The sequence below is a fragment of the Acomys minous genome (assembly GCF_964271855.1).
Source record: "Acomys minous genome assembly, chromosome: 16".
NCBI lineage: Eukaryota > Metazoa > Chordata > Mammalia > Rodentia > Muridae > Acomys > Acomys minous.
Genome location: NC_140498.1, coordinates 86443354 through 86464371, shown reverse-complemented (window position 1 = coordinate 86464371; position 21018 = coordinate 86443354). Strand labels below are relative to the sequence as shown.

Below are 21018 nucleotides of genomic sequence, written 5' to 3'. Positions count from 1 at the left end.
TCTGGCCTCCACACACACTTGGATGCATCTACACATGAACACACACACAACCTACAAGATCCCTTGGTACGTACTGGCAGAATTTTTATATCTGTGTTTAATTTGGCAGTGTATTAAAGAGCGTGCTTTTAACTGGAACTGGAGTTTAGACGTCTGACCTCTGCTCACTGTCAGTGAGGGCAATTTAGCAATCGAAGAAGGCTTTTCTTTGTAGTGTAGATAATAGCATGCTCTCTGTTATCCTTTGTAAAAACTCAGTACGTTCATAGATGTAAAACAACCCCTTTCCTTCATTGTTTTTTGTGGACTGGGGATTGTACCTACAGCTCTGTGCATGCCAAGCAAGCAAGTTACCACTGAACAGTACCCCTCACTGTAAAACTACTTTTTGTTTTTGTTTTTGTTTTTGTTTTTCGAGACAGGGTTTTTCTGTGTAGCCTTGGTTGTCCTCAACTCACACTGTAGACCAGGCTGGCCTGGAACTCACAGCGATCCGCCTGCCTCTGCCTCCCAAGCGCTGGGATTAAAGGCATGAGCCACCACGTCCGGCTTGTAAAACTACTTTTTAAAGTACTCTTCTACAAAAAGAAAAGAAAACTGTCCTATACAGTATTTTAGGTGCCTGTCCTCTTTAAAAATTTCACTTTAGAAGAAAATTTTATTTTTAAAGATTATTTTATTTTATTTGTATGAGTGTTCTATTTTGCTTGTGTATATGTCTGTACCACTTGTGTGCCTGGTGCCCATGAAAGCCAGGGGAGGGCGCTAGATCCCATAGAACTGGAGGTACAGATGTTGTGAGCGGCCACGTGGGTCTTTTGAACTGAACCCTGACTTAAACAAAAACAGCTTTGTGAAATCCAGTACTTGATGTTTCCAGCTAGCATCCTCAGAGGGACTAAGAGTCAGCTTGTCAGTGCACACGTCTTTCATGTAGTTGGACTTCCCATGCTAGGGCAAGCATGTGCCTCAAAATGAACCTATCTTAATTATAGTTGTCCCTGTCTGCGAGGCAGTTACCTGGATTCCACATCTATGTAAGGGAAAAGGAAGTAAATTAATATGGGTTAAAAGTTGCCACACATTACCTTACATTTTAAGGGAAAATTACAGGAGTATTGTGGCAAATCTTTTTTTTTTTTTTGAGACAGGGTTTTTCTGTGTAGTCTTGGCTGCCTGGACTCCCTTTGAAGACCAGGCTGGCCTCAAACTCACAGCGATCTGCCTGCCTCTACCTCCCGAGTAAACCTCCAGCTTTTAAGGCCAAATACTAGCAGATAGTCTCTTACTCCATATTTAGGAACAAAAGATTGTTTGTAATTAGTGACATAGGGCTCTGAAGTTTTCCAAGTTAAGGTTCTTTTTAATTAATTAATTTTGTTTTTTGTTTTTCTTTTTCTTTTTTCTTTTTTGTTTGTTTGGTTTTGGTTTTTCAAGACAGTGTTTCTCTGTGTAGCTTTGGCCTTGGCTGTCCTGGACTTGCTTTGTAGACCAGGTTGGCCTCAAACTCACAGCGATCCACCTGCCTCTCCCTCCCAGGTGCTGGGATTAAAGGTATGCACCACCATGCCCAGCTTTATACTGGGGCTTTTTTGAGACAGGTTTTCTCTGTGTAGCCTTGGCCATCCAGGACTTGCTTTGTAGTTCTAGGACAGCCAGGGCTGCACAGAGAAAACTGTCTCAAAAAACTAAACAAAATGGGGTGGGGTGGGGGGGGCAGGAGAAGAGGGGGGAAAAAAAAAAAAGAAAGAAAAAGCCTGATGTGGTGGCACATACCTTTAATCTCAGTACTCAGAGAGGCAGAGGCATGTGGATCTCTGTGAGTTCGAGGCCAGCCTGGTCAACAGAAATTGTTCTAAGATAGCCAAAGTTACACAAAGAAACCCTGTCTTGAAAAACATAAACAAAAGTGCCTCATTTAAAATTTGCTTAAATGCAGCGTCTCACTGGATTTAAATGGTGTGGTGGTTTGCTATTTGCAGCACTGTTACCTTTGGAGTTTGGTTTGAGTTTGCTTTTTGTCTCAGTTTGGTGAGTAGACCGTTTTAGTGAATCAGTTTAAGTATTAGACCAGATTTTAGCCACTGGTCTGTCAAAACCCATTTTTTTCCCCCTCAGTATATGCCATTTCTTCTGGGGGGAAATTTTATATGATTCTTCTTAGATGGCTATGCCATGTCTTCTAAGCTGCGCATTGTGGCTTGTGCCTACTATCTGCGCACTTAGGAAGCTGAGGCTGGGGGATTGCCACAAATTTGAGGCTAGCCTAATCTACATAGTGAATTCTAGGCCAGGCTGAGCTACTAAATAAGAAACTTGCAAAAAACCAAAGATCCAGATGATGTGGTATATGCCTATTGCCCTGCACTCAGGAGGTAGAGGCAAAAGGATCAGGAATTCAAGGTTGTCTTTAGGTATGCAGTGAGTTTGAGGCCAGCTGGAGCCAAATGAGATCTTGTCTCATAAAACCAAAACCAGGGGTTCAGGAGTTAAAAGTGTTTGCTGTTCTTCCTGGGCCAGAGTTTGGATGACAGCACCCACATAGAGAGCTTACAACCATCTGTAACACCAGGGGCCCTCCACCTCTGCTGCCCTCCGTAGGCACCCATGCACACCCATATATACTCATGCAGCTCACACACACACACACACACACACACACACACACACACACACACATTTATGCACACAAATAAATGTAAAGTGTTTAAGAAAACAAAAAAGATTTTCTGTCACTTTCTTATGCATTGGTAGTGACACCAGCTTGGGCTGGAAAGTTGGCTCAGCAGTTAGGAGCATACACAACTCTTCTATAGGCTGAGTTCAATTCCCAGCACTCAAGTAGTTCACAACCTCCTGTAACTCTAGCTCCAGGGTGATCTAATTTCTTTAGCCTCAGTGGGCATCTGCACTCATGTAGACACACACACACACACACACACACACACACACACACACACACACACACACAATTAAAAATAATGAATCTTAAGAGGGTGTGGTGGCGGCACACGCCTTTAATCCCAGCACTTGGGAGGCAGAGGCAGGTGGATTGCTGTGAGTTCGAGGCCAGCCTGGTCTACAAAGTGAGTCCAGGACAGCCTAGGCTACACAGAAAGACCCTGTCTCAAAAAACCAGACCAAAACAAAAAAACTGAATCTTTTCTGGGCAGTAGTGACGCACGCCTGTAATCCCAGCACTGTGGAGGCTGAGATAGGAAGATCGCTGTGAGTTCAGGCCATCCTGGTCCACAAAGTGAGTCCAGGACAGCCAGGCTACACAAGGAAACCCTGTCTGGAAAAACCGAACTAAAAGAAAACAAAAACCTTTGCCAGTCATGGTGACACACACCTTTAATTCCAGCTCTCAGGAGACAGAGGGAGGTGGGTCTTTGTAAGTTCCAGGCCAGCTTGGTCTTCACAGTGAGAACCTGTCTCAGAACAAAATCAAACCAAAAATTCTTAGAATATATTAGCCTGAGCATTTTGGGCACCCTTGTTTTTTAAAATTATCTGTATTACCTGTAGGCCCTGCTAGCAATTAATCAAGACACAGACACTTGTTATATTTTAAAATAACCTTAGTTAACCTGGGGCAGAGCAGATATTAATCTTCTAAACTACCTTTTATAGTGGGCAGGCATGGGAAAGTTACCTCTTATTTATAATCTCAAATACTTGTTCATGTTCTTCGTCTGGACCTGATTCTCCATCCATGTCGTCGGCCATGTGCTTCTCCTCCGTTTATCCCACGGCAGCCTTCCTCTCTTCCCTTCAGGTCTCTCTCCTTTCTCCTCATGACAGTCTCTCTTTCCAAAATTCTTCTCTCTCTTAGCCCCACCTATCTCCTTTGTCCTGCCCAGGTGGGATGGCTTTTTATTAAGCAAAAGGTGGGTCACACAGATAGCAAGCAGTGTGAGTAGCATGAAAATACATCAGACCATCCCCCAACATCTTCCCATTTTTGTCTAAATAAAAAAATCCATTTTTTATATACAGTAAATACAATTATGAAAAAGTATAAAAACCAGTAGGTAAGACTTATACACATAATATTTAATCAAAATGTATTTGGCAATCTTGTAGAAAATATTATCTAGTCTATCTTGGTAAAAAAGTTTTGAACCTAAATCAACACCTATTAAAGCTCAAACCTACAAGTATCTATCTAGACTTAAAAGTGTCTTTTTACAATTGAGATGTGATATGAATAAATTAATAAAATATATATTTTTAAAAATATCTTTTTAATTTCTATATAACTAAGCTTAATTTTAAAATTAACTATCTGGTCTTTAAACCCCCCTTAGAGATTTGAGAAAGAACAAATTTAGCTATCTGAGTAAAAGGGAAATGTAGGTTAGCAGCTTCCAAAATGAAAAAAATGACAGAGACAGTTTACTGTCAGAACAGATACCCACTACTCTTTATATCGTTGGAGCATCATCTTTGGCCTTCTGGCCCAATAATCTGACAGACATATTTGTGAAGCAGGAACCATTGAGGACTTGTTTACCCTGTTTTGGTAGAGTTTGGCCGTTGACTTTGTCTGTATTTAAGCTTGTCCATTTTAGGCAGATTTCTGTCTTTGGGAGAAACGAGGACATTTTTGTCCAGTGGCTGTTTTGTCACATTTAAAGCCATCTCCACAAGGAGGTTCTTTAATGTTCATCATCTTTTTTGAGGTAGGCAGAGTGCTGCCAGGAGTTAACCTGTTTTTTTGCCAAAGAATTTTTAAAATAATAAAAAAATTTTAAATGTCATATTCTGTAGGTCTCTGAAGTTTTTGAAGACCTTATCTATTTTACCATATCTCTCTATAGAATCATATCTGTTTAACCTAGCATGTATATTCTTATACTTGATAGGACTATGAATCAATCAACAATTGACTTGTATTACTTAACTTCCCTAAACAATCTACAATAACACTATCAGAGTATTGGGAGTAAACCATTTATTAATTGAGCTGTATGTTACAATATCTCATACTAGAGTAGAAATATAATGTGTGAAGAACAATACCAGATTTGAATTCCATTTCAATGTATCAAAATTAAACCTATTTTGCATTAATATACAAAATTCTATATCAATGAATCAAAATTGACCTTATTTGTGAGTAACAAGTAAGGCCTTAAGTTGAGAAGTAGATTCAATAATTTACTTTTTGTCCTGTCATACCTACATATTTGTATACTCCCCTTTCTTCGTTACAACTCCTATTTCTATACCTTTTAATGACAATATATATCCATAGTCCAAGAAAGCAACCAAAAACCTACCCAACCCTCTTTAAGGGAAATGGGATGCCTTTTTCTTAAAGTATTTTAAAGCTGATTTGGGGCAGAGAATACCTGTGGGGGGCCCAAATAAAAAAATGGTTAAACAAGCTGGGAGCAGTATTTGTGGTCTAGTCTCTCAATGTTGAGAGATTTCAGGCTTAATATTCTGTGTGGGACAGTCTGAAATGTTGGACCAATTTAGATCAGGAGTCTTTTTTGAAGCTGTCTTTCTCTGATGAGGAATAGCAGCCAAAGCACTTGGGGCTGGAACATGAAGGATGCAGGATGTCAGTATCTCAGTATGTTGAAGGAATAAATTCTGTCAGCTCTGATCCAGTGTTCCGTGTCTGGTTCTTTTAGTCTGAAAACATAATTTCTCACAAGCATTATACAGTCTTAAAACTATGAATACATAAGGTGTGCAGAGTGCACATGTCTCAGCCAATCTTAGAGCTATTTTTATATAGTGGGATTAGCAATATAAATTAACTGTTCTGTAGTTTGAATTTATGTAAACATAGACTTTCTTAAGTTAGCAGTCTCTTTTTTATTCAGACCTCTTTTCATTTTGACCTCTTTTAAAGACAAAATATAACATCATCATTAACAATGAACGTACAATTATATTGGAATCAAAATAAGATTGTGTAGTTCTAAATGTCCTTCTCTAGGCTTTATGGCACTTGATGTATAAGTTAGGCCGCAACCTGTTTTTCGAGAAAATATTTCCCCTTTTAGAAACAAGCCGGTTGTCCTGAGTAGAAGAAAAAGGCATTAAGTTTTAAATAACCATCAGATAGGTTCTCGTTTTATCTGAGCGTTTATGTATACAGTAGGTATCTTGTACCTACGTAGGCAGCTTGTATGTTTGTTTTTCTTTTTAACCTTGGTCCTTATCTTGACCAACAAAATACATTTTTTAGGCCTAGGTATCTTGTACCGGGTTTTTTACATTTATTTTGGGTGGTTTTGTCTCACCCTTTCTCTACATGGGAGCCATGTAGCTTCATGTCTGTCTCCCCGTTCAACTTGTGTCTTTACCTTGACGAACAAAACATATTTAAAGCATTTTTATTACCTTTTTATTTTTTTAACATAAACATCAGATTGATGTATACCTATCTTTTAGATCAATAAGTATATATAATCCATTGTTAAGAAAAAGGAACATACCAAAAAATGTCAGCTTAAGCAGTCTCTTGTAAGTAACTTATCTTATCAGCAGAGTGTCTAGTCTGTGGAGGCCAGCTTAGAACTCAGGAGTTCTGCCTGGCTTTTGTCTCTATTGTGTTGGGATTAAGGGCTGGTGCCATCACCGCCCTCTTTAACTATTTTATCTTAATTCAGTCAAAATTTTTAGCTATCTCAGTAAAAAATCAAGCAAGGAAACCAGGAAAGGCTAAGCCTTGGGTTATTTGTGTCAATTTAGGCTTAAGTTAGTGAAATCCTGTCCACTATTCCTTGGAATTTAGTTATTGTTATCTCTCTTTGGTGGACCTTTTCTAGAAAGTCCTGACAAACACCTTGTAGCTAAGGAGCTTAGAATTTCAGTTGTTACAAACTTTATGGAGAAGAGTTCAGTTTCTTCTCCCTTTCTAGCTGTTAGTAACTTAGTCTCACATTTCTCTGCTCTTTGTCTTTTTCCCTGAACTTTTTTAGAGAGGGTAAGAAGTGTGACTATGACTAAGCACATTGTAAACAAATTTACAAACACCAAAACAAAGGCAGAAAAGATCTAGGGGCCTTTTGCCATGGCACCTTGGAGATGGACCTTTGTAGTTTTTATTTTATTATTATTTTAGGCAGCTAACTCTGTTTCTTAGGCTAGTTCAGAAGACTGTCAGTCTCTTAGTTCTGCCTCCCCATCTGTCCACCTGTATGCAGCCATCTTTGTTCTCTGGCTCGTGGATGCTCTGGGAGCTGTTAACCCTTTTTAGACTATGACAAAATACGATTTTTAAGAGTGTGGATACATGCCCCACATTGGACGCCACTTACTGTTTTTTAAAATTATCTGTATTACCCATAGGCCCGGTTAGCAATCAATCAAGACCAGACACTTGTTATATTTTACAGTAGCCTTAGTTAACCTGGGGCAGGGCAGATATTAATCCTCTAAACTACTTCCCATAGTGGGGCAGGCCTGGGATCCCTGCCATCTGTTCCTAATAACTTCTATCAAGTTACCTCTTATTTATAATCTCAAATACTTGTTCATGTTCTTCGTCTGGACCTGATTCTCCATCCATGTCGTCGGCCATGTGCTTCTCCTCCATTTATCCCACGGCAGCCTTCTTCTCTTCCCTTCAGGTCTCTCTCCTTTCTCCTTGTGGCGGTCTTTCTTCTTCCCAGAATTCTTCTCTCTCTTAGCCCCATCTGTCTTCTTTGCCCTGCCCAGGTGGGATGGCTTTTTATTAAACAAAAGGTGGGTCACCAGACAGCAAATAGTAATTAGCATCAGAATACATCAGACCATCCCCCAACACGTACCGTTCATTTTAATAACAAAAATCAAAGTAACTTGCTAGGTGTGGTGGCAGAGGCCTTTAATCCCAGCACTCAGGGATGCAGAGGCAGGTGGATCTCTGAGTTCAAGGCCAGCCTCATCTACAAAGTGAGTCCAGGACGGCTAAGGCTACACAGAGAAACCCGGTTTCGAACCTCCCCCTCCCCCCAAAAAGAAAGAAAGCAGAATAGTAGTTGAGAATAAAAATTGTCTTGCTCATGGTGAAGTACTTCCTTTGTACATACACTTGATTTATTGTCCTTTTTTTGTGTGTAGATAAACATGATGTTGGCAAACCTGTACAAGAAGGCTGGTCAGGAACGCCCATCAGTCACCAGTTATAAGGAGGTCCTGCGGCAGTGCCCTCTGGCCCTTGACGCCATTCTAGGTATAGAAAGTTTTCTGACTGTTGGCTGGGGTATTTGCAGTCAAAGATGATAATTCTCAATTATGAGCATGCATTGGATAGAGGAGAGCTTTTTTTTTAGATTTTAATTTTATATGAATGAGAATTTTGCTTATCTGTATATATGTGAACCACTCATGTGCCTAGTGCCCATAGAGGTTAGAAGAGGACATTGGAGCCCCAAGAATTGGAATTATGGTTTGAAACCATCATGTGAGTGCTGGGAATTCAACCTGGATCCTCTGCAAGAGCAGCAAATAATCTTAATTATCAAGCCGGTTTCCCAGCCCCAAGAGTAGGCTTAAAACATCTGAATACCGTCAGTGATGAAATAAGAGTAATACTGTCTTTTAGGGTTGGGGTGTAGCTCAGTGACAGCACGGGCTTAGCTCTGTGTGTTATGTGCATCTCGCTTAGATGAGGGAAGACAGCTGTGCAGCCTATTGTTTTTACACTTGGGAGGAGGATGCTTGCCTCACCTTTCTCTTCCTTTTTTGGGGGTTAGGTCTGTTATCCCTTTCTGTAAAAGGCGCAGAGGTAGCATCAATGACGATGAATGTGATCCAGACTGTACCCAACCTGGACTGGCTGTCTGTGTGGATTAAAGCATACGCTTTTGTGCACACTGGTGACAACTCAAGAGCCATCAACACCATCTGGTGAGAGCCCGGATGTTCACTCAGTGATTATGCTGGTGGGAGGTGCGGTCTGTGTATGTAGATCTCGTTATATAGCCCAGGTTGCCCTTGAATTTGCCTCAGTCTTCCAGCCTCCACTTCCCCAGCGCTGGGATTATAGGCATGAGCCGCCAAGCCTGGCTTAACCCAAGGATCTTGGCCCTTTCCTTTTCTGGAGATGTGGTAACGCTTACTGCTTGGCGTTGCAGTCTTGTCTTTGGCCTGTGTTGTTTTCTAATGCTTAAGTGGTGGCAAATGTAATAAACTGTTGGAACTTGTGAAAATGGAAAGTTAGACTGAGTTCTGCTCTGTTCATGTGAAAATGACCACCCTAAAAGAGCAAACAGCTAAGACGGCAGTCATGTTCATATCTTTTTGTTAGACATATTTACTGTAACACTTGACATAGGATACTTCTTTGCAGTTATGGATTTCTTCCTATTTAAGTGAAGTCCTAGACAAAAAGGTGTGTGTGTGTGTGTGTGTGTGTGTGTGTGTGTGTGTGTGTGTGTGTGTTTGTCATGAATAGCTGTCACTTGTGAACGATGTATTAAAAATCATGCATGTTATCCTCTTAAAAACTATAACCATGCTGTGTGTGGTGGTACATGCCTTGTATCTCAACACTTAGGAGGCAGAAGCAGGCTTGCCAGTGAAAGCCTGTTGGGAAAAAAAAAAAACCCAAAACAAAAACAATCCAAAATTCATAACTAGAAAGTTCTTTGTAGATATTAAGTGATTATATTTGATATATATATGTATATATAAAAATACTATATAACTTTAAACCATTGGGTTTATTTAGTTTTATTTGCATGTATGTTTGTAAACCATATGTGTGCCAAGTGCACAGAGGTCAGAAGGTGGCATTGGATTCCCTGGAACTGAAGTTATGGGCAGCTGGAAGCAGCTGTGCTAGTGTTGGGAAGCGAATCTGGGTCCTCTTAAGGAGCATCTGACTCTCTTAGCTGCTAAACTATCTCCCCAGAACCCAGTGTAGCTTTTAAAGCTCAGGGTGAAGTCCATTGTACCTAAGTCATTTTAAAAAATGATATTTGTATTTATTTGCTGTGCAGTGGGCACACGGGCTTGTGTGGAGGTCATTGTACAAGTTGGAGGAGGCAGTTCTCTCCTTCCAACATCTAGGTTCCACGGTTGAACTCAGATCGTCAGGCTTAGTGGCAAGTGCTGCCTTTACCTGCTGAGCCATCTTGCTGGCTTACCAGCATGATTATTATAGTGAGGAGTTGTAGCACTCATTTATAAAAGTCAGCACTTGGGAGGTGGGGATAAAAGAATCATGAGTTCAAAGCCAACCTAGATAATGTAGTAAGACCCCCCCCCCCAGCTTTAATCCCAGCTCTTGGGGAGGCAGAGGCAGGCAGATCTGTGAATTCCAGGCCAGTTTGGGCTACAACACAAGTCCAGGACAGCCAAGGCTGCACAGAGAAACCCTGTTTTGAAAAACCAAACAAACAAAACAACCCCAAATCTTTTCATGTAAAATGTTAATCTGTACAGAGAAGTATGCCACCTACTCCCGGATGCAATGATTAAAAACAGATTTTAACAGATTCTAAGGGTATTTAATCTCTTTTTAAGTTCACTAGAGAAAAAATCCTTACTGCGAGACAATGTGGACCTGCTGGGGAGCCTGGCAGACCTGTACTTTAGAGCAGGGGACAGTAAGAACTCGGTCCTCAAGTTTGAGCAGGCGCAGATGTTGGATCCTTACTTGATAAAAGGTGAGTCCCAGGCCAGAGAGTGTCTGTAAAGGGGAAAAGGCAGCTAAGAGGAAAGGCAGAGTCTGGTAGTGGCACCTGGTACTGTTTTGTTGTTGTTGTTAGGCTTATTTTAATGACGTGTGTGTAACTGTGTTGTGTATGTCTCTGTGTGTATATATACATGTATGTAAGCACAGGTGCCGTTGGAGGCCAGAGGCATTGGATTCCCTAGGAGTCAGTTATGACCCTTTTGATGTGGGAATTGGGTCATCTAAAGAGCAGAGCTTGCTCTTGACTGCTGAGCCATCTCTCCAGCATCTTGTTTTTACTTTTTGAAGACATGGTCTCATGTAGCCCAGGCTAGCCTTGAACTTCGCTTTGAATTCTTGATTCTCTTGCTTGCATCTCCCAAGCGCTGGGCTGACAGGTGTTCACCACCACAGTGCTCAGGTCTGCTACTGTTTTCAGGACAGTTTTAAAGGCTTGCTTACTGTAGTGTTGCAGTTAACTTAGCAGTATGGCCTACGGTGCCAGTAACCGACACAGTAAGATTATAGTGTATTTTAAAGCTGCAGCCACTACACTGGGCAGAATCTAAACTACTCAAATTGTATGGCCTCAAAACCTACATATATACCAGTAACTTGCCAATTTGGTGACTCCTGGCACCCACTTCTTTCCCAACTATCAACTGTCCAGTTACTGGCTCTTCCAACCTCATCTCTTAGAAGCTCCGCCTTCTACTTCTGTCCTTCTGCCCAGCTGATTGGCCAAACAGCACTTTATTGACTCCATCAACTCAAGGCATTCCTCCATAGTAGTAGCTCTCCTATCCTATTGGATGGCTTTAACACTGAGGAGATTCTATTCTGAGTTCCTGTTTTCGCTTCAGTGGTGTTCTCCTCACAGACCACTGCTTAGCTCTTTTCTTTTAAGGGGTGTTGGGGCACCTCCCTATGAGTTAATAAATTTATGATATGGCTTGCCAGCCTGGGTCCTGCTTCTGCCCTTGGGGTGTCCAGATAGCACTGGGTGGACTGGAAGGCATGAAACTTAGCCAGGTGGGTGCATTTGCAGGCTCTTGGTTGGCATGAATGTGGGAGAAACAGCCTTCTCCAATACAGTGTTTTAACCTGAAAGCTGGCCACCAGGCTACTTGACTGACTTAAGGGTAACAGAGGTGGGGGTCACAAGGTCTTGCATAAGGACATGGAGGCCCAGAACAGGGAGGGAGCAGTCTTTACTCCTGCTGCTCTCAAGATGAGATTTTCAGGCTTTGGATACGTGTTGACCTCACTCTTGCTCCCTCTGCATGGTTCACCTGCCCAACAGTGGCTTGGCAGACTGCTGGCATCCTTTTAGGGACTTTGGTTTTCCTGTGTCCTTAGTGTAATTATGAAGCAGCAGGGGAACAGGTATGAAGACAGGGGTAAGGTGGTTACAGTGTCATCGCACAGACAGCAGAGTCAACGACCTGGAAGCAGCTGCAGGGAGGAACAAGGCCCAGTGGCTGGAGAGGCTGGTGGGCCAGTTGTTCAAGAACAGAGGGAAATGAGTTCTGTAAAGACTAGCAGGCCGTCGGAAAAGTATGCCTCAGGACAGTAAACAGGTGTTTAGATTCATAAAGAATAAGTGTCCAATAATTCTAACACCCAGGCTGAAGCAGGCTTGTGAGATCAAGAAAACAGACCCTGACTCAAACAAAAGGGATGACAGAGTGTGAAGACATCTTCTCAAGTATTCAGATGTGTGAACAGATCGAGAAAGTATGCTTGTACAAGAGCCCCCCCCCCCCCCAGTGTTTATTCCTCTTTTCCAAAGTGATCACACCACACTAGGAATCTTAGCACTTGGGAGGTAGAAAAAGAAGTCAAAGGTTCCAGCTCATTTGGCTATTCTGGACTACTTGAAACTGTCTGAGACCTAGCCACCACCGAAGAAACAGAGAAGCCAGCTGTGGCACATGCCATTTATCCCAGCACTTAGGAGGCACAGGCAGGCCTAGTCTACAAAGCAAGTTCCAGGACACCCAGGAAAAAACAAACAACCAAAAAACAAAGAAACGGAGGTGGGGGGTGGGGGGGGGAGGGCGGGGGACAGAGTCTTGTAGAACTACTAGCCTGGTGCTATTGGTAGCTAGGAGTCAGTGTTCATACCTGATCCCAGGCAAGTGCAAGTGGCTGTGATCTTGCTCTGAGAGGACTGGGAATTTGATGGGAAGGAAGGGTGGTAGGAAGAAGTACACGAGAGCCACTGTGGGGCCTCATAAGCCACACTGGAAGACTAGAGCAGGCGTGGGAGAACTGAAGAGTGGGAGAGGTGGTGTTCCCTAATGAGCTGCGTTCTAGAATGAAACTGCACCTTTTTGGGCAGAGCCATCTGATTTTGAGGCTGGGCATTTGCCAGCATAGTAAGTGTGTGCTGAGAACTCTTGAGTAACAGCAGCATTGTGTGATGGCTTATTTGGGTCTTTTCTGGGCTGCTGTTCACCATGGTACAGACTTTTTGTTTGTTTTTGTTTTTTGAGACATTGTTTCTCTGTGTAGCCCTGGCTGTCTTGGAACTCTCTGTAGACCAGCTGGCCTTGAACTCACAGAGATCCACCCACCTCTGCCACCCAGAGTGCTGGGTTTGGTGACAGTCTTTAATGCGTGAGTGTTCTGCCTTCATGTGTGTATATGTACCATATGAGTGTCATGCCTGTTTTCCTCAGAGGTCAAAAGAAGAAGTCAGATTCCCTAGAACTGGAGTTAATATGTGGGTGCTGGGAACTGACCCTAAGCCCTCTGAAGAAGTACGCTTAGCTCTGAGCCATTTTTCCTGCGTTTTCGGAGCACTTTTCCTACTTTGGTAGAAGATCCTCTTCTTACTGTGCCCTTTCTTTCAGGGATGGATGTCTATGGCTACCTTCTGGCTCGAGAAGGGCGGCTGGAGGATGTGGAGAACCTCGGCTGCCGCCTTTTCAACATTTCTGATCAGCATGCAGAGCCCTGGGTAGTCTCTGGGTGTGTTTGTTTATTCCTTTTTCTCCCCAATTTTCAGTAGAATTTTTGAAAAGAGATTGGGTTGTTTTGTTTTGTTCTCTTTAAGAGATTTGTTTGTTTGTTTGTTTGTTTTTCAAGACAGGGTTTCTCTGTGTTGCCTTGGCTGTCCTGGAGTCGCTTTATAGACCAGGCTGGCTTTGAACTCAGAGTGATCCACCTGCCTCTGCCTCCCAGTGCTGGGATTAAAGGCGCGCACCACCACGCCCGGTTTCTTTAAGAGAATATTAATTTGAAGCTAGGTGTGGCTTTAATCCCAGCACTCGAAACCCTGTCTCTAAAAACACATAAAGAGAGAGAGAATGAATGAATGAATGAGTATAAATAAATTGAACGAGGCATAGTGGTGCAGGCTTTTAATCCTAGCACTTCTCAGGAGGCAGAGACAGGTGGGACTCTATGAGTTCCAGGACAGCCTGGACTACATGGCAAGTTCCAGTCAGCCAAGGTCACGTAGTTAAGACCCTGTCAGGTGGTGGTGCACGCCTTTAATCCCAGCACTGGGGAGGCAGAGGCAGGTGGATCACTGTGAGTTTGAAGCCAGCCTGGTCTACAAAGTGAGCCCAGAACAGCCAAGGCTACACAGAGAAACCCTGTCTCGAAAAACAAACAAAACAAAACAAAACAGAAAAACCCCCAAAACAAAAAACCCTGGGAATTGAACTCAAGACCTCTGGAAGAGCAGCCAGTGCTCTTAACCTCTGAGCCATCTCTCCAGCCCCTTGTTTTTGTTTTTAAACCAGAATTTATTTTATGACTGTTGAAGTCTCAAGATGAACTAGATGCTGCAATAGTTGCCCTCTTGGGTTTAGGTGTGGTTCTTTCATGGAGTTCATACCTTTATGTGCAATAGACAAGTTTTAGGTACTTCATTGGCCCAATACCCGGTAGTGTTTCATCTCTTAGCCTCTGCAGTCCAGTTACACTTTCCTCGGTTCTTGGCAGTGTAGCTCCATTTGCCACAGGTGGACTTCTGCAGGGCAGACCTTAGAGTTCCTCGGAGGCACATGTGCGCCTTATTGTAGCACTTTCCAGAAGGTGGTACTTGTTATCATGTTTCTGCTGCCAAGACCAAAGAGCTGCTGTTCTTGTTTGAAACAGAGTCTCTGTAGTCCTGGCTGTCCTAGAACTTGATGTAGACCTCAGAGTCAGAAGAGGTCCTCCTCTGCTGCTCAGGTGCTGGGATGAGAGGTGTGCGTGCATCACCGTGCTGGGCTGACCTTTGTTGTGAGTCTTATGTACCCGGCGGCTGGTTACTGTGTAGTTGAGGCTGGCCTTGAATTTGTGGTCCTTTTGGGGCGGGGGAAGCAGACTTTGTACATTTGAATTTTTTTTAAAGATTTTATTTATTTTGTATACAATGTTTTGTCTGACTGTACACCTGCAGGCCAGAAGAAGGCACAAGATCTCATTATAGATGGTTGTGAGCCACCATGCGGTTGCTGGGAATTGAACTCAGGACCTTTGGAAGAGTAGCCAGTGCTCTTAACCTCTGAGCCATCTCTCCAGCCCCTGGACTTTGTACATTTTAATTTGATTATATTACCCTAAACCCCTCCTTATCTCCTACAGATCCACCTTCTCTGTCCCTCCCCTACTAGGTATCCTCCTCTTTATTTTATAATTTATTTACTAATCTTTTGACTATAGTTTATGCTCTCCTTTACTTCTGAGTATGCAGCAATTCATTGGAGTGTAGTCAACTTACATGAGTCAGACCTTAACACAGACTCTGCTGTCCCCATCAGCTGTCCATAGGTCCTCACTTGGGTGCGAGCTCATGTGCCCCGTCCCCTTCCATGCTGCTGGAGGATTGGTACTGTGCTGGCCCCATGGCTCTGGGTTCCAGGGTGCAGCTTTCTGCTACGTTCAGAGGACACTGTTCTGTACCAGTCCTCCCAGGTTTCTGCCTCTTAGGTCCTTTCTGACCTTTGCTACAGTGGCCCCTCTTGAAGGGGATTTGACACAGAAAGCCCCTTGCTGGCCGAGCCCTCTGGTCACTTAGCCACAGCACTTCGATGTCTAAGTCATCAGGCCTCAATGAGAACACCTTGACCCTCTGAGTGGTTCGGACAGTTTTTGTTTGTTCCTTTGGTTGTAAAGACAGTCTGTCAGCTTCCCAAGTGCCAGGGTTGCAGGAATTGGCCACACAGTCTGGTGTCAAGTGTTCTCCATCGGCTTCTCTCAAGTAACTTGCAGTGTTTTTTTCCCCCAGCTGCCATAGCTTCTATAGCAAGCGCTACTCTCGGGCCCTGTACTTGGGCGCCAAGGCCATTCAGCTGAACAGCAACAGCGTCCAAGCTTTACTCCTCAAAGGAGCAGCTCTCAGGAACATGGGCAGAGTCCAGGAAGCTATAATACATTTTCGAGAGGCTATAAGGCTCGCACCTTGTCGCTTAGACTGTTACGAAGGTAAGACAGGAAACTGGCAATGTGACTCTGGAGGCCTGACAGCTGCATCCAGGTGGAAGGCTTTGTTAGGTCAGAACTTGCCAGCTCTGTTGTCTTTTAGAATCATGGCAGCTGGGGGGAAAGTGGTTGTAAAAACAAACTGAGTCTCTCCAGCACTGGGTGATTGGTTGGTTTTTAAAATTATCATTAATATATATTTTTTTAAAAAACAGAATGTCACTGTGTCCCAGTAGAGCTGTGCCAGGTTTAGCCACATTTGGTAACTGCGTCTCTGAAACTAAAATAGCTCTTATAAGATTCTGTTCCTCTAAACATATTTTTATAAGAGTTTAAAAATAAGCTCAGAAGTCTATCTCATAACCGGAAGACGAGTTCAAACCTGAAGAGAAAAATTTGAAGTTAGAAAAAAGAAAACTCTGCTTTTATAGCTATGGTGGGTCATTCTTAACAACCCCATTGGAGCTTTAGAATGGAGGGAGGCACTGCAGGGCGGGAGGCTGCTGGGGGGTGGGGCAGAGCACTGTGAGGGCTTTGGTGGAGCCGGCCTGCTGCTATACAGAATCTCTGCTTGCTTTGTTTTTCAGGTCTCATAGAGTGTTACTTAGCTTCTAACAGCATCCGAGAAGCAATGGTGATGGCCAACAATGTTTACAAAACTCTAGGTGCAAACGCGCAGACTCTTACCCTGTTAGCCACCGTATGTCTGGAAGACCCAGTGACACAAGAGAAAGCCAAAACGTTGTTAGATAAAGCCCTGGCCCAGAGGCCAGACTATGTCAAGGCCGTGGTGAAGAAAGCAGAGCTGCTCAGTGAGTGTCCCACACATGTGTTCCTTGTTGATTGTGTGACCCTCATCTCCAGTGGACACTGCAGCCTACAGATGACAGAGCAGGCCTGAGCCCGCTTGAAGTGCTTTGTCACAACCAGATGTGGCTTAGACCTGCTTAGAGTGGCTTAAACCAGCTAAAATTACTCAGTAGCCATTCAGCTCCTCTCTGTTTGGTTTAGTCTTGAACTAGTTTAGTCTGACTACAACATACTTTACTCAATTCGAATGTTTCTGAGCTACCTGGATTCTTGTAACTTTCTCTTAGCTTTGTTCTTTTTGCTTGTGGCATTTTCACGTGTGTATACGGCCCACATGGGTATTTTGGTCCAGAGTTCTAATGTAGAGCCCTTGACCTCATCTACTGCTGGCCTTTTTGCTGTCATCTGGAGTTAAGTTTAAGAGAATATCTAAGCTAGGTGTGGTGGCACACTCGTGTAATCCCAGCACTCGGAAGGCAGAGGCAGGAGGATCTCTGTGAATTCGAGGCCAGCCTGGTCTACAAAGCTATTTCAGGACAGCTAGGACTACACAGAGAAACCCTGTCTGGGAATCTAATTTAATTTTATTTATTTATTTATTTATTTATTTATTTATTTATTTATTAAGAATTCAGGGCATAGGTTTAATGGCTTGGGTGAAAGTGCCACCAAGACTGATGTCCTCAGTTAAGTCCTTAGGCCTTACATCATAAGACAGCCAACTCCCACAAATTGCCCTCTAACCATCACTCGTGTGCTGTAGCATGCTCACCTCCTTACACGTAAGCTAATAGACTGAGTACTCATTATGCCAATTTCCCAGGGAAATAGAGACCACAAGCCCCTCGTTAACACTGCAGTGACCATTTGAGGGTGTCCAGGGACGTTGTTGTTTTATAGTGGGTGTGACTTTGTACACTCGCTGAGCAGTGAAGATTGTTTTTCTCTGTAGGCAGGGAACAGAAATATGAAGATGGAATTGCTCTGCTGAGGAATGCACTGGCCAATCAGAGTGACTGTGTCCTGCATCGCATCCTGGGAGACTTCCTAGTGGCTGTGAACGAGTACCAGGAAGCAATGGACCAGTACAGTATAGCACTGAGGTAGGTGCTCAGCCTCTGTGGGGAGGCGGGAAAGGGAGAGGAGGTAGGGCCTGCGTGACAGCTCTGCAAACACTGTGCCCATAGCTGAAGGCAGAGTAAGAATAGTACTGAGAGAAAAGGTTTGTGAATTCTTGACTTCTGACATATTTTCCTAAAGCATATTAACAGAATTGGAGAGATGCTTCATTGTTCTCCAGCCTACGTCAGTGTAACACCCAAACTGATTTGTACAGATCTCCTGTGCTTGCCCACACACCTATGACTTTGTAGGGTTATACCTAGTGTATATTTTACATTCTGCTTTTTAAAATCAAGGTGTTGTTAAGTGTGTTCCTATGTTTCTATTATAATTAAAAACTTAAATTCTGAGCCAGATGTGGTGATGCACACCTGTAATCTCAGCAGAAGCAAGTGAATCTCTGTGAGTTTGATTCAGCCTGGTCTACAAAGTGAGTCCAGTATCGCCAGGGATGTTACACAGTATGAAAATTTGGTTGATTTTTTTTATTTTTTGGGGCTAGAGAGGGAAGGTTTGGGTCAAGATTACGCGGTGTCTGAATAGAATAGGATGCAACATGGCTTCAGAGGTGTTTGCCGTGGGTCAGGAGGCTGTAGGTGGCTGGGCACTCGCTTCAGTGTCAAAGTGCTTGCCTGGCATGTGTAAGGCCTGAGCGTCAATTTCCATTGTTGTTGTTGCTGTTATAAAGGTTTCTTGAGAGCCAAATGAGGATTCTGGGGCTCTGGGCTTTGTGGGGTTGCTACTAATGAAAATGTCTTGGTCCTGGATCTATCCTCAGGACTTAAAATCCATCCCATGGTGTGACATGTTGGCTGTGGTTAAGTGCAGTCCATGTGATAACATGGAATGGTGTCACAGAAGAGTAACTTTGCCATGGACCTGAGGCTGACCGTGGTGGCCTGATTCTTTTCCCTTCCCCGACTGCTGAGATTACTGGTGTGTGCCTTGTGTCTGGCTTTGAACACCAAGCCTCTCTGTTAGTACTGCCACTTTTTTTTGTTTGGCCACTTCAGCCAGCAGAGTGCCAGGCCTTGATAGTTGAGAAGGTTTAAAAACTTGAGGAGGAAAAACTGAATTAAGAATTTTTAATTTAGCCAGGTGTGGTGGTGCACGCCTGGCAAACCTGCCATTTTTTGATGAATTATTTATTATTTTATGTGGATGGGTGTTTTGCCTGCGTGTATGTCAGTACACCATGTGTGGGCCTGTTGCCCACAGAGGCGAGAAAAGGGTGTCAGACACCTGGTAACTGGAGTCACAGCTGGTCATGAGACAGCATGTGGGGGCTGGGAACTGAACCCAGGTCCTCTGCAAGAGCAGTAAGTGCTCTTAACTGCTGAGTCTCCTCTCCAGCCCCCTCAAGTTAAAAATTCTAAAACTTTGGACAGTGTCCCCTTTTATCTCTGATGGACTCCCTGGACCCAGCATTGGAAGCCACAGTTGTGTCTCTGAGCCTAGTCGCCTTGCTGCTGAGCCAGCTCAGTGACAGCAGTCCCAAGAAGAAAGCACGGACTCAAGCCTCTCCTTTTGTTGTTCCTTAGTTTGGATCCCAATGACCAGAAGTCTCTAGAAGGAATGCAGAAGATGGAGAAGGAGGAGAGTCCCACAGATGCCACTCAGGAGGAGGATGTGGACGATATGGAGGGGAGTGGGGAAGAAGGGGACCTGGAGGGCAGTGACAGTGAGGCAGCCCAGTGGGCTGACCAAGAGCAGTGGTTCGGCATGCAGTGAAGGCACAGTGGCAGCCCCTCGGGATTCCTAGACTGACAGGCGCTATTGGAGGTGTGCTCACTGCAGGGCTCCCTGCCTGGTCCCTCATGTTGGCAGCACCTCAACAGCCCGCTGTCTGAGGACTGACAGCTCCAAGCCCTGCAGCTCCAGATGGTTCCGATGTACCCAACGAGGGCGCTTGCTTTCTTTACATGAATGGGTTCACAGGACTGCCATCCTCCTAAGGGCGCACACGTGGGTGGCCTTGCAGGCGTTTCTGGTTCCTGGGAGTCGCGGTCCTGGTTCCGCCACACTCCCTGGCAGTGGTGTTTTGGCAGTACTTCACTGTGTGTTTCATGGCTCAGCACATGGCGTCAGCTTGGGCAGATCTAAGAAGCAGCATGATGGGAACGTGGCCACACACAGGGCCAGTTCAACTAATAAAACTGCTCAGCATGGTGTCACATGTCACAGTGGACACCCTTTCATGGACTCTTCTTTCTGCCTCCTAGTCAGAGACAGCCATGTAGCCCTAACAGTTTGTCATAAATACACTGCCTTTCCTCCCATGTGTTGGCAGGCGAGCCCTGCACACCTCACATGGGGCCGGTTTGGGTCGTCACTGAGGCCCTGAGATGAGGGTCTGCCCTGGAGCAGCCTGGGGTGTCACTCGGCTGCTAGGAACATGCTGCCTTGCCTTCCTGTGCTGTGTTCCACAGGTTTGATGCAGACCACGGTGCTAGAAGTGTGAAAGATTCACGGTAAACGAACATTAGCCAGAAACAGAACATCCATCAATGCAGTGACAAGGGCCAGGGAGACTGGTGCTGACACACAGTGTGGCCGGCCCTGCACTTGGGAGGTAGAGACCTGACTGCTCCAGACATGCTGGACTACACAGCAAGATCTGTCTCAAGATACATGATAAATAAAATGGACCAAGTCTTAAGAACGTGTATCAGTGTGGGCCTCAGTCTGTGCACACTAGCTGTGCTCAGCCATTTCTGGGGCTCCCCTCAGGCAGCATGTGGGTGGTGCCTTTTCTGACTTGGCCTCACCAGCGACAATACTGACCAGTCAGTGCTGAGAGAGAAAGGGCAAAACCCTTTGAGCCACAACTTGAACCGACCCCAGCTCCACACCAGGCTGTATTCCCACCGGTTAGGATGGATCCCCAGCTCCCTTCGGTGTCCTGGAAACCCCCCTTCTTGCATGGCACCCATTGCAGCTGGGAGCCTCTGCGCCAGTGTGACCCTGCCATTCCAAACTGGGCCCCTCAGGTCCACCTTAAGCTGAGGTGGAAAGGAGTGCAACAACCATGTGGCTTG

At 44.3% G+C, this 21018-nt stretch overlaps 1 protein-coding gene across 1 annotated transcript in view; it reads left to right on the top strand.

Moving 5' to 3' along the window:
* ANAPC7 (anaphase promoting complex subunit 7) overlaps positions 1-20645 on the top strand; it is a 31052-nt gene extending 10407 nt beyond the window's left edge. Inside the window, exons 4-11 of the mRNA XM_084762713.1 lie at positions 8068-8179; positions 8703-8856; positions 10477-10619; positions 13486-13603; positions 15855-16051; positions 16636-16860; positions 17811-17961; positions 19522-20645. Coding sequence (XP_084618839.1) covers positions 8068-8179; positions 8703-8856; positions 10477-10619; positions 13486-13603; positions 15855-16051; positions 16636-16860; positions 17811-17961; positions 19522-19711 — 1290 coding nt within the window. The 3' untranslated portion in view covers positions 19712-20645. The remainder of the gene's footprint in view (positions 1-8067; positions 8180-8702; positions 8857-10476; positions 10620-13485; positions 13604-15854; positions 16052-16635; positions 16861-17810; positions 17962-19521) is intronic.
* Positions 20646-21018: the final 373 nt, after the last annotated feature.